This window comes from Lepidochelys kempii, chromosome 17 (genome assembly GCF_965140265.1).
Source record: "Lepidochelys kempii isolate rLepKem1 chromosome 17, rLepKem1.hap2, whole genome shotgun sequence".
Taxonomy (NCBI): domain Eukaryota; kingdom Metazoa; phylum Chordata; order Testudines; family Cheloniidae; genus Lepidochelys; species Lepidochelys kempii.
The window spans coordinates 2,594,665-2,608,039 of record NC_133272.1 but is presented as its reverse complement, the minus strand read 5'-3'; the positions used below and the strand labels follow the sequence as shown (position 1 = coordinate 2,608,039).

Below are 13,375 nucleotides of genomic sequence, written 5' to 3'. Positions count from 1 at the left end.
TTTCACAGCAGTTGACTTATTCGCCATCTATGGAAGGTGTCTGTACCAGCACCCAAGACTGGTTGGTCCATCATGATGACTTTAAGTCTCGTCTTCTCAAACAGTGAGTCAATGGTTTGGGGCAAGGGGGACAATGGAATTAATGGTGGCCCTGAAAGGATAGGATGGGAGTAAGCCACCCAGTGTCTTCTGAGGTAGATTTTGAGTTGTGACCAGCTGCCGCCAGGAAACCCAAGGCTGAGAGATATAAAACTATCTGCAGCACTTATCTGGCTCCCATCACGGTAGCACCTGTGCACTACACAATAATGGATTTATCCTCACAACCCCCCTGTGCAGCAGGCCAGGGCTATTATCCCATTCGGCAGCTGTGGCAAAGAGAGGCTAAGTCACTTCCCAAAGGTCACACAGAAAGTCTGAGGCAGAGCAAGGACTTGAAGGCAGATCTCGTGGGTCCTAGGCTAGTGCCTAACCACTGGACCATCCTTCCTCTCCCTTCCTGCTATATAACATAGCAAACTCACTTCCACAATAGCCTCCATTCTCCTCCTCCCGGGTATAGACATAGCAGTGTTTCTGTGAATATCTGCCCTAGTTACCAGTGTGAGTGGTAGCCTTCCTCTGACATCCAATGTCCATTCTTTGAACTGCACTGCCAGGGCCTCCTTTCGCATTTCTGCCACCTGAGACTTGATTTTCTCCACCTGCTCCCTTTGCTCACGGTTTTTCTTTACCTCAGACTTCATCCTGGCTAGCCTGTAAGGCATAGGCGTATGGATCATAAAGTTACTGTCATAGGCTGAGCTAAGTTTGGTTTGACCTCTCCTGAGGAACAGCAGGAAATGGAAGTAATTGCACACGGTAATTCCTGTACTTTCTATTACATTAGGTCTTTTCCCCATTGAAATAGTTGATCTTTGGGGCAACAAACTACCAGTCAAATTCTATATAAACACTCACAATCCATGTCTTCATGAGGCAGCTCTTGGAAGGCGAGAATGTTTGTCATGAAGTGAAAGTCTCTGCTGAAGGCCAGTGTAATTAAGAATTTGAATGCAGAGCTTGAGTATCAAGTACATCACTGTAGAGAGAGCCTTTTGTGAAAGGTGCATGGAACTCTCTCTGAGCCCAGAGACAGTCAGACATTTAGGGACAAAATTATCCCTGGTGCAACTCTAGTGACTTGCAGAGTTACACAAAGGGTGGATTTTGCCCTTAATGAATGCACCTTTCTATGATGGTGCTAATCATTAATTATGGAGATGTTCTTCAATTTTCCTGCCGAACATTTTAGCAGGAACTGAGGGGTATAATTTTGCTTCACATAATTTAACAACAAAATTGCATTACTATTCATTTGTCTCAGAGCCTATGTACCATTTAATGTAAGAATTGCACTGGCAGTGAACTATGTTTAATGAATTTTCCAAAGTGCTATTGCACAATAAAATTCTCATTGCTTTAGGACAGGGATAATTTGCCTACCATGGTTCTTTTTTTTATTGAACACAGGGTTTGCAAGCCTGGACCAGAAATGCCTTTCTTTCTTCTGGATTCTAGCTGTTTTCCTTCTCTAACCTATCAGAAGGGCATTTGCCAGTCCTCCATTTTGTAGCCAGGATAAAAGGATTTTATTAAACTGATCATGTGTAGATTTTTTTTTCTTCTGTAAAATATAAGTAAAGTCTTCAGGAAAACAACCCCATGAATGGCACTCATTGTGCCTATAGCTACAGGGTAACAGCTCAATTATGGGGGGAGAGGGTCTGGAGTTTTTTATTCCCATTTCAATGGATTGTTAAAAAGTCTTTGTCTCTGTATTGAGAGCTCCTAACTGTTCCTTTCACCCATGTACTGTGCATTCACTGAGCCAGATATTGCTCTAAGTTATGCCAGTCTATAACTAGCAGGAGTAAGTGGCGCTACTCCTGTTTGTCTCTTGTCACTGAGAGCAAAGTCTGGCCCCAGGACTGTAATTTAACCAGATGATTTCTCTCTTCTCCAAGATTGTTTTTTCACTTAAGGTGTGATGATAATCTGATACTATCCCTGACCTCTCACTATAGTTTAGGAACAAGGCTTGCAATTATAAAGCAATTACATTTTAATTAATAATAAGGCCTATTTAACATATTATAATAACACACTGGCTACAGTAATATTTATCACTAGGTCACTGTTAAGTCATGACCATTTATCATGGAAGCTTCTTCATCAGTCACTCAGTTGCCCAGTATGTGAGAGGCATATGAATGATGCACGCGAGAGAGTCTTGTGAAACTTAACCCTCTTAGACCTTCTGCAACACTTATGATTTCACTTGGGCCTCAGGGCTCCACAGCCCTATTTTTAACGGGATTCTTGGAGGTGATTCCTGCAGCTCCAAATGGCACAGAGCTGTCTTTGTCTTGATCTGTTCCTTCATTTCCTTCTGCAGTGTTTTCATTTGGGATTATTTCTAATCTTGATAAAATGGTGAGATATGTGGATCAGATCCAACCTCAGAATGAGCAAATTAGGGAATTTACAAAAGGGCTTGCCCGACTACCACAAAAAAGTTATTTCTCACTTCTCCTGGCCTCTTAGATTTTAAATATTTGCTGTCCACTGGCACTGCCCAATTAATGGCCAGATATTTTGAAGAGCTGAGTGGAAACTGTGGGTCCTTAGCACCTCTCAGGACCAGGCCACATGTGGCTAAGTTGTTAACCGCAAAGAGGTAAAGGTCTGAGCCTCTGGCTTCTTATGCCTACATAGCAGTAAGTGTACTAACATCTCTAATTACCAATATAACAAGGACAGGATGCGTCTCTGTTTTCTTTACGCTTTCCCGGGAGCCTTCACTGTGTCAATGAAAATCCCTGCTAAAATCTTTCCCACATCTAGCCTCACATGGGGCATTGAATCTAGTCTTTGCAACACCAGAAATTCTGGGGCTAGCTCATCTATGGATAAAATCATAACAAACATCAGCTGAAGGTGGATGCAGCTTCTGCGCTGATCTATCAACAATGTTTTTGCTTTCGCTTTGAGATGAAAAGAAGGAAGACTGCTTGGATTGAGTCCCACTGTAAACCCGTAACACTGCAAATAGAAGCCTTCTCCACACCTGTTCTAGGAGAATCCTGAGTATATTGGACGCAGGAAGGACTACCAGGCTGTGCAGAATATAGGGATAATTAATATCGTTGAGCAGATTTCTGCCACAAGATGAGCACGTAGTTTTGGCTCGGTGTAAGTAATGCCCTGTGGTTTAGAGTATGTACACGTTTATCAAGACCATGCAGACCTTGGTTATTACTGACCCTACAGAATGGAACCTGTGTGTGAAGGCTCACTGCTCAAGTGCAACATTATGGGGAAAACCTTGGTCCTGTTTAAGTCAACAGGAGTTTTGCCATTGACTTCGGTGAGGGCAGGACTTCACTCTATAACAAATGGCAGGTAGATGTACATACAAGAAGAAATAAATATTAAGGCAAGGAAAAAGATTTCAGTTTGCAGATCTCAACTTATAAATGACAACGGGGAAAAATTACATTAAAAATTCCTTGACAAGGGCCTTTAAATTCAAACGGCACTTGGCTTAAAAAAATCCACAAAATAAATGGGGAAACTGCCCTGTTCACTGCTAGGAAAAAGCCAAACTATGGGACTAACTGAAAGACAGCTGCTTTCTGATGTGATTCAACCCCTAACACCATGATACAATGGAGCAGGGTCTTGGGAAACCTAATTCCCTTTTCTGGACTGCTTTAATAATGCTGCAAAGAAGAGATGTACCAGTTGCCAAATTAAATGGATCAAGAAAGTTCTCTGTAACTTAAAAACAGGAAATAAACTTAGAAACATTTCAACTATCAGCCCCTCTTCAGGAATGATTAGCAAACACAAAGCAGGATTAACTCCAATGTAAGAGTTGCCAGACTGCTTTGATGATTAATTTGGGCAGTGCCAAACACAAGGGACGGTATGTGCTATACATGCAGTGTGCTGCAATTTTGTTTCTCTAGGAAGCTTGTTCCAGCTATTACCATGTGGTCCTGAAAGGGCATGTAAATGCGTTTTCCTTTTGTCCTTGGGTGCAGGACAAAGATTGTCCCACTGCAGAAGTTTCCATCTGGTTATAACAGTCCTGGGTAGATGCACCATGGTGGGAACACATTTGTTAGTAATGCATATGATAAGCAGAGATATCTTTAGGATGACTCCCTGCACAAAGAAGCATGTTTAGGAAGGAAGGAAGCCCCTGTTCTCCCACATATGGATGCATGAATCAGCTGGATGCATTGGCATCCTTTGAACAAAACCAGACATTAATTCAGGTGTGAGTTGGTTCAGATAAAAAGGAACTTCTCCCACCCCACTCTCATGAACTCCTGGCCTCCCAACATGGTCACAGTTAGGGTGGGGATGGAAGAAGCCAGAGAAAGTTCAGCTAGGGTGGATAAATTTTGGATAAGCAACTGAGGTGAAATCCTGGCCCTTCTGAATTTAATGGCAAAACTCCCATTGATTTCAATGGGGCCAGGATTTCACTCCTGAACTTTGGGTGCTTACATGAGCCATTCTGAGCTCCCCTTGCCATTCGTCTCCTAATTTGTTCTACTTGGAAAGCCAGCGACTCATGGCAAGTATTATGCACCAGAGCATGGTGGGAGCAAAAGCTTGTAGTGCAGCTATGGAGTCCCCAGATTTAATGACAGGTTTCAGAGTAGCAGCCGAGGAAGTGAGCTGTCGCTCACGGAAGCTCATGCTCAGATAAATTGGTTAGTCTCTAAGGTGCCACAAGTACCCCAGATTTAAGAACACCATACTAATCCTGTGATCCTGCCAGACACAAATATGGAAATCCTAAAATAATGCAAACACAAATCCCATGATACTACCTGTTACTGCCATGGCTGTGTAAATCCCCTGGAACTGACAGCCATGGAGAGGCCAACTGCTGTGACTCCTCATACAGATTTCCTGAGCATCAGCTCTCGGACTCTTCCACATCGGTCAAACTAAGAACTTAACTCCCAAATTTTAAACTGGAATTACCAGCCCAAAGCAAAGGTAAAGCATGAAATCATAAATCTCATAATAAATGGCAAGCCAAAATGCTGAGTGCTCATGTGCTGATCACCAGTCTAGCTACATTTAAAGGCAGGTAAATAGAGTTAAGTGCAATTCATAAGAGTCAATTATCACTGCTTTAATTGTATCAGGTATAGGTTATATATGTGCCTAAGTACTACAACAGCATAAAGAAAAGGAGTACTTGTGGCACCTTAGAGACTAACCAATTTATCTGAGCATGAGCTTTCGTGAGCTACAGCTCACTTCATCGGATGCATACTGTGGAAACTGCAGAAGACATTATATACACAGAGACCATGAAACAATACCTCCTCCCACCCCACTCTCCTGCTGGTAATAGCTTATCTAAAGTGATCACTCTCCTTACAATGTGTATGATAATCAAGTTGAGCCATTTCCAGCACAAATCCAGGTTTTCTCACCCTCCGCCCCACCCCACCCCCCAACTCACTCTCCTGCTGGTAATAGCCCATCCAAAGTGACCACTCTCTTTACAATGTGTATGATAATCAAGGTGGGCCATTTCCAGCACAAATCCAGGTCTTCTCACCCACCCCCCCCACACACACAAACTCACTCTCCTGCTGGTAATAGCTCATCCAAACTGACCACTCTCCTTACAATGTGTATGATAATCAAGGTGGGCCATTTCCAGCATAAATCCAAGTTTAACCAGAACGTCTGGGGGGGGGGGGGGTAGGAAAAAACAAGGGGAAATAGGCTACCTTGCGTAATGACTTAGCCACTCCCAGTCTCTGTCACTCCCAGGTGCTGTTGTCATCATGAATAGGTCGGAATATGAACAAGAGGCTGCTTGGCAGCTCTCCAACACCACTTTCTACAAGCCATTACCCTATGATCCCACTGAGAGTTACCAAAAGCAACTACAGCATTTGCTCAAGAAACTTCCTGAAAAAGCACAAGAACAAATCCGCACAGACACACCCCTGGAGCCCTGACCTGGGGTATTCTGTCTGCTACCCAAGATCCATAAACCTGGAAATCCTGGACGCCCCATCATCTCAGGCATTGGCACCCTGACAGCAGGATTGTCTGGCTATGTAGACTCCCTCCTCAGGCCCTATACTACCAGCACTCCCAGCTACCTTTGAGACACCACTGACTTTCTGAGGAAACTACAATCCATCGGTGATCTTCCTGATAACACCATCCTGGCCACTATGGATGTAGAAGCCCTCTACACTAACATTCCACACAAAGATGGACTACAAGCCGTCAAGAACACTATTCCCGATAATGTCATGGCTAACCTGCTGGCTGAACTTTGTGACTTTGTCCTTACCCATAACTATTTTACATTTGGGGACAATGTATACCTTCAGATCAGCGGCACTGCTGTGGGTACCCGCATGGCCCCACAGTATGCCAACATTTTTATGGCTGATTTAGAACAACGCTTCCTCAGCTCTCGTCCCCTAATGCCCATACTCTACTTGCGCTATATTGATGACATCTTCATAATCTGGACCCAAGGAAAAGAAGCCCTTGAGGAATTCCACCATGATTTCAACAATTTCCATCCCACCATCAACCTCAGCCTGGTCCAGTCCACACAAGAGATCCACTTCCTGGACACTACAGTGCTAATAAACAATGGTCACATAAACACCACCCTATACCGGAAACCTACTGACCGCTATTCCTACCTACATGGCTCCAGATTTCACCCTGACCACACCACACGATCCATCGTCTACAGCCAAGTTCTGTGATACAACCGCATTTGCTCCAACCCCTCAGACAGAGACAAACACCTACAAGATCTCTATCAAGCATTCTTACAACTACAATATCCACCTGCTGAAGTGAAGTAACAGACTGACAGAGCCAGAAGAGTTCCCAGAAGTCACCTACTACAGGACAGGCCTAACAAAGAAAATAACAGAACGCCACTAGCCGTCACCTTCAGCCCCCAACTAAAACCTCTCCAACGCATTATATAGGATCTACAACCTATCCTGAAGGGTGACCCAACACTCTCACCTATCTTGGGAGACAGGCCAGTCCTTGCCTACAGACAGCCCCCCAACCTGAAGCAAATACTCACCAACAACCACATACCACACAACAGAACCACTAACCCAGGAACCTATCCTTGCAATAAAGCCCGTTGCCAACTGTGTCCACATATCTATTCAGGGGACACCATCACAGGGCCTAATCACATCAGCCACACTATCAGAGGTTTGTTCACCTGCACATCCACCAGTGTGATATATGCCATCATGTGCCAGCAATGCCCCTCTGCCATGTACATTGGTCAAACTGGACAGTCTCTATGTAAAAGAATAAATGGACACAAATCAGATGTCAAGAATTATAACATTCATAAACCAGTCAGAGAACACTTCAATCTCTCTGGTCACGCAATTACAGACATGAAGGTCGCTATCTTACAACAAAAAAACTTCAAATCCAGACTCCAGCGAGAAACTGCTGAATTGGAATTCATTTGCAAATTGGATACTATTAATTTAGGCTTAAATAGAGACTGGGAGTGGCTAAGTCATTATGCAAGGTAGCCTATTTCCCCTTGTTTTTTCCTACCCCCCCCAGACGTTCTGGTTAAACTTGGATTTATGCTGGAAATGGCCCACCTTGATTATCATACACATTGTAAGGAGAGTGGTCAGTTTGGATGAGCTATTACCAGCAGGAGAGTGAGTTTGTGTGTGTGTGGGGGGGGGGGGGGTGAGAAGACCTGGATTTGTGCTGGAAATGGCCCACCTTGATTATCGTGCACATTGTGGGGAGAGTGGTCGCTTTGGATGGGCTGTTACCAGCAGGAGAGTGAGTTTGTGTGTATATGGGGGTGGGAGGGTGAGAAAACCTGGATTTGTGCTGGAAATGTCCCACATTGATTTTCATACACATTGTAAGGAGAGTGGTCACTTTGGATAAACTATTACCAGCAGGAGAGTGAGTTTGTGTGTGTGGTTTTTGGAAGGGGGTGGGGTGAGAAAACCTGGATTTGTGCTGGAAATGGCCCACCTTGATTATCATACACATTGTAAAGAGAGTGGTCACTTTGGATGGGCTATTACCAGCAGGAGAGTGAGTTGGGGGGCGGGGGGGGGCGGAGGGCGAGAAAACCTGGATTTGTGCTGGAAATGGCCCAACTTGATTATCATACACATTGTAAGGAGAGTGATCACTTTAGATAAGCTATTACCAGCAGGAGAGTGGGGTGGGAGGAGGTATTGTTTTATGATCTCTGTGTATATAATGTCTTCTGCAGTTTCCACAGTATGCATCCGATGAAGTGAGCTGTAGCTCACGAAAGCTTATGTTCAAATAAATTGGTTAGTCTCTAAGGTGCCACAAGTCCTCCTTTTCTTTTTGCAAATACAGACTAACACGGCTGTTACTCTGAAACCTACAACAGCATATGCATTAGAAATACGAGAGAGAGAGAGAGAGAGAGAGATATTTAACCATATTCCTTTATTCATTTAATAACTGGGAACTTCCATTATCTTAGTTTAGAGTCTAGACATGAGACATTTTATGTCAACATCTTCTTTCCTTAATTCCTGACACCCAAACCTGACTTCAGTTTTATGCAAATAGATGAGAGTACTGTACAAATCCTGTTATTCTACCAAAACAGACTCTGGAATAAAGTGATCGGGAAGTTAATGAGTAGTTCTGACATTATTGCTGCCCACTCTGGTGCCTTTCATTAACACAGATGTTCACTTGCATATTTTTCTGAATTGACAAATCAAGACGAATGTATTATTTATTAATGCAACTGAATTTTATAATCTCCTCATGTGAGATGCTGTAGAAAAATATACATGAATTAAATAACACTGGACCAAACTGTGCAGAGAAAACCAGCTCATCTGCTAATTTAGGATGGGCAATAATGATTCAAAGGGAAGTGCTGACGGAAAGAGAGCCTACAATGGCTAAACATGAACGGATCTGAAATGAACATAGCTACAGAAGGATTGTAGCAAACGTTTTCCTGGTGGGAGATCCCAAGGAGAACCCAGACAGCCCTGCCCTTGGTCCAGTCAAGAGAAATCCTCAGGATGGGCACCAGAGGAACTTGGCTAACCCTGTTTTCATTCTCTTTGGAGGGACATAAGGGGAAAAGGGCCTCAGGAGTGTCTGGCCTATGTTGTTAACATTGGTGCTAAAAATGTCCAGAAAGGTCATAAAGTGTCCTCATTCCATGCGCACAGTGTCAAATCAAGCACTGCCTACACAGTGGGGGTAGGATACTGCCTTAAATCTGCATAAGCCATTGATTGGCTATATCTGCCATGTGCTGGCATCTCTCTTGCTTCCAAGACTCGAAGAAGACAGCTGCTGGCCATGGCACAGAACTCCAGGGGATTCATTTGGTGCCGGAGGATGCACTTTTGCCATCCCAGATTACAGTCACTGTATCCAATTAAGGAATGTACTGCTTTTTCTAAAATGAATACAGAGATACCATGAGAAGGGTATATTACAACCAAGCATAGTTTAAACTCACTCACCTGTTAAGTGCTGTATCAGGCACCTGAGTTTTCAACTCCTCCATGACAGCCTTCATCCCTCTCTTGTAGGGATCTAGTTTTGCAGATGTATCAAACTGAGGGTTATGCCTCATCAGATATTCTCCTAGAAAATTAATGGGATCAAACTTGGGTGGATCTTGGTCTGTTTCAAGCACCTTCTTTCTTTCCACTTCCATTAACAATTTTTCTACTCCTGGGACTAATGTGGGTAGGAGTTTGTCGAGCAAATAGGCCCTGGTGTCCCTTGTCGTCTTCTCTTCACTCAGCCATTCCTTAGACAGCCAGTCCAGAGGTTCTTTCTTTTTTATCTTTTCTTCCTCTGCCTTACGTACGTGAATCTTTTCCACCTTTTCCCTTTGTAGATTCAACGCTCTCTGTTGTACCTTCTCATAGAATGTCTCTTTCCATTGAGCATCCTTTCTGAGACCTGGCAGCGTAGCACTCTCCTGGCTTCTCCTTTTCGCTCTGATGGGCATACTCTGAACACTAAGCTTGGGGAGTTTCAGTCCAGGAGTTTGGCCTTCATCTTCTGGCACAGCAGCCATATTTCACTGTGGTACATGCAAAAGCAGATCAACACCATGTAATTCTGAAAGACATGGCAGAAATGTCTTAGATAGATAGAAAATACAAGGGAAAACAAATCTATACAGTTAGAAAACAATCAGTAGATGTTTCTTTTACATTCCTTTTCTAAATCAGAAATTGTTACTTTGCACTCCTAAATAAATACAGCCCATTTCATCTGAGGAGCTTAAAATGCTTTACAAGCGTTAATTATTAATTAATTAATTAATTATGCCTCACAAATACCCCGAGAGATCCTGGAGCTAAATATTTGTATTCCCTTTTATGGATGGGGAACTGAGCCACACAGAAGGGTGCTCAAGGTGACCCAGCTAGTCAAAGGCGGAGTTGGGAATAGACTCAGGCGTGCTGTCTATCAGTCCCCCATTTTAACCATTAGACAACAGTTCCCCCAATTTGAATGTTTTCCTTCAGTTCCCCTTCCTTGTTTCCAACTTTTCTAATAATTCCCATGAGACATGGGATACAGGAAGTAATATGTGTGTAGTAACAGATGCCTGAGGCTGGGAGTTTTCTATGTAGCATCAACACCCTATTTTCTGCTATTCAGAACTGTCCATTTTGTCTCCATGTTTCCCATGCCCCTGGGAAGCAGTGAGGCAGATACTACGCCTACTTTACTTCATTTTTTGCAAATGTTTGTCCTCTGCCCATTTTCCAGTGTGGAATGTTTCTCTATGGGGTTGGGATCTGCCACCCCTGCTATGGGACAGGGAGCTCTGTGTTAGGAAGATGATGAGACATTAAACTGGATCCTGAGGCTGAGTTGTTCTCTAGCATTTCATTCTGTGGGTCACTTTGCAAGTGGGTTAAGCTAACAGAGTGTTCACACATGGAGTTATTCAGGAATAGCTATTGTGCTTTAAATTTACATCCCACCTTAATCCCCGTTAACTTTCAAGTGTAGACAGACCCTAATCTCAGAGACCCTATCTTCCTTCATCTTGGTCTCTCATAATGTTCATTCTGTGGAGCACCAGGAAGGACAGTGTGGTCCTGAGGTGGTGCATGAGCCACAGTTTGAAAGCTACTTCTGTAACCCTTCATACATACAGCTCTCATCTGCCTCTATGGGAATTGAACACAGGGAATGCAGGCAGAATCTGACTTTACTAGCCAATTCAGAGACCAAAACACCATCACCATCCTGCAAAACACCCCTAACCCAGGGCTAAACAATAGCAAGGATAATCTCAATATCAGTAACGTCTCTGAGACAGTTTGACCAAAGCAAGGTAATTCCAAGTTAAGGCTGCAACTGTGCCCTGAACGTGCACCGCCCTGAATACAGGCATCCTTTAAAGGGGTTTCTGGCTGATTATGGCCTTTCAGTAGCCATATCAGTAGCACTGTTTTTGATATATTTTGCTATTTCCACTTCATTCCTAAATACTTGTAGCTGCTTTGAAGAGTTGAGCTTTTCAGGAAATGCACAAAAGTGATATACGGCCATCTTGGCACACTAGTGTAATTACTAGCATGTTGACCTTCTGGTTCCTAGCCAGGGTTTGAGTCCAAATATTGCCTGAAATGGGTATGATGAACCCTAGCGGTAAATTTCTGGGTCGGCTTTCTGATAGGTCTGGTGGCACCCTCTAGTCATTTGTGCAGGGTGGTGATTATCTGCCTGGGAGGTTGGGGAGGATGGATTTATATGTCAGGCTGCTTGCCTGGCCCAAGAAATGGGTTATAAAAATGAGAACGGTCTTTCCCGTTAGCAGATATAACTGTAAAGGAGCACGGAGTTAGAAAGAAGGGAACTTGTCAACCCCATTGGATTGCCATTGGTTAGGTGAGTTTCTTTCAGTAACATGTAAAACCAAGCTCCTTTGGAACATTGGTAAGACATCGGGGGGTTAAGCCAATGTCCTGGCCAAATTCTAAATGAAGTAGTTATGTTGTGCCTACATAAACTACCGTTGCAATTTCAACTGGTTATGATATTTTTCTTCATTTCATTACAGTGTTGTGCAGTGTTTCTGTGCTTTGAAACAGTTGCTGCATTCCACTCTAGAGGTAACCGCATTTCAGTGACGACTGATGCGATCCCTACATATCCCACATTTACCTCCCAGGGTGATTGTTAGGATTAATTCATGTTTGTAAGGTGCCTTTACACAGAGTGAAAGACACTACAGAAATGCAAATAATCAATGGGTTTGACTCTCTATTCCATTAAGCCAGTGGTATAACTCCAAAACTGCGGTGAGGAAACAGGGAACCAGAACCATTAGCAAACTAGGAGAAGGAGGAACATGAGAACAGTCAATAATTATTACAATATTAGCAACATTCACCCCCAAAGTGTCAGGATCATACTCCAAACCTTGCATCTGTCAAGAGTTACAGGGCCAAATTCTCAGTTAATATGAATTACCATAGCTTCATTGACTTCGATGCAACTATGCTGATTTACACCAGCAGATAATCTGGCCCATAATTCACACAGCTCTCAAATGCTTAGACTATTCCCAAGTACAATCTTCCCTGGTGGTAACGAGCATAATGTACAAAGACAAGCTAGTTTTGAACACCAGTGAAACTCAAAAATTGATATAAAGGCTCTTCATACTGTTCAAAGTGAAAGCAAGACAAGCCTTTCACTAGGATACCATTTTCCTGGCTCCTTTTCTGTGTAGCAAACATTTGTGCTCAATAGCAACACACAAGTACAATTTGATTACCTCTCTGCATTCAGGATATTATCACTACGATAAAAATCCGCTCATAATCAAGATAGGTTTCACTAGAGATTGATTTATTTATTTATTGTAAAAAAATTTCCAAGTGATTATTTGGGGAATTTCTGAGTTATTGAAGTGCTTTCAAAAGAAGAGGCCAGTCTGGGAATTTGTTTAGCCCTGCCATTGCTCAAAAAATAATTGTCTTTCCCCAAAGAGCTTCAGATGAAGTTTTATCTGATTCATCACAATGGCCCAAATCCTCCAGTGTATTTAGGCACCTACATACCTTTGAGGATCGATGCGATTGTGCCTAACATATTTGGAGTATTTTTTCTTTTTTTAAGTCCTGGTTAAAATCAACCTTTAAAACGACTGTGATTTCGCTTCCTGGAACTCTACTGAAGAACTGTTTTTCTTACCTTCCGGGCAGGTATCAATCCAGAAATGTCTCCTCCTGCTTTCAGAGAGGCATTACAGATGAAT

General features: G+C 43.1%; 1 protein-coding gene across 1 annotated transcript in view; it reads right to left on the bottom strand.

Moving 5' to 3' along the window:
- EFCAB5 (EF-hand calcium binding domain 5) overlaps positions 1–13,375 on the bottom strand; it is a 56,008-nt gene extending 42,633 nt beyond the window's left edge. Inside the window, exons 1-3 of the mRNA XM_073316004.1 lie at positions 13,312–13,375; positions 9,600–10,209; positions 600–756 (exon numbers count right to left, since the gene is read on the bottom strand). Coding sequence (XP_073172105.1) covers positions 600–756; positions 9,600–10,165 — 723 coding nt within the window. The 5' untranslated portion in view covers positions 10,166–10,209; positions 13,312–13,375. The remainder of the gene's footprint in view (positions 1–599; positions 757–9,599; positions 10,210–13,311) is intronic.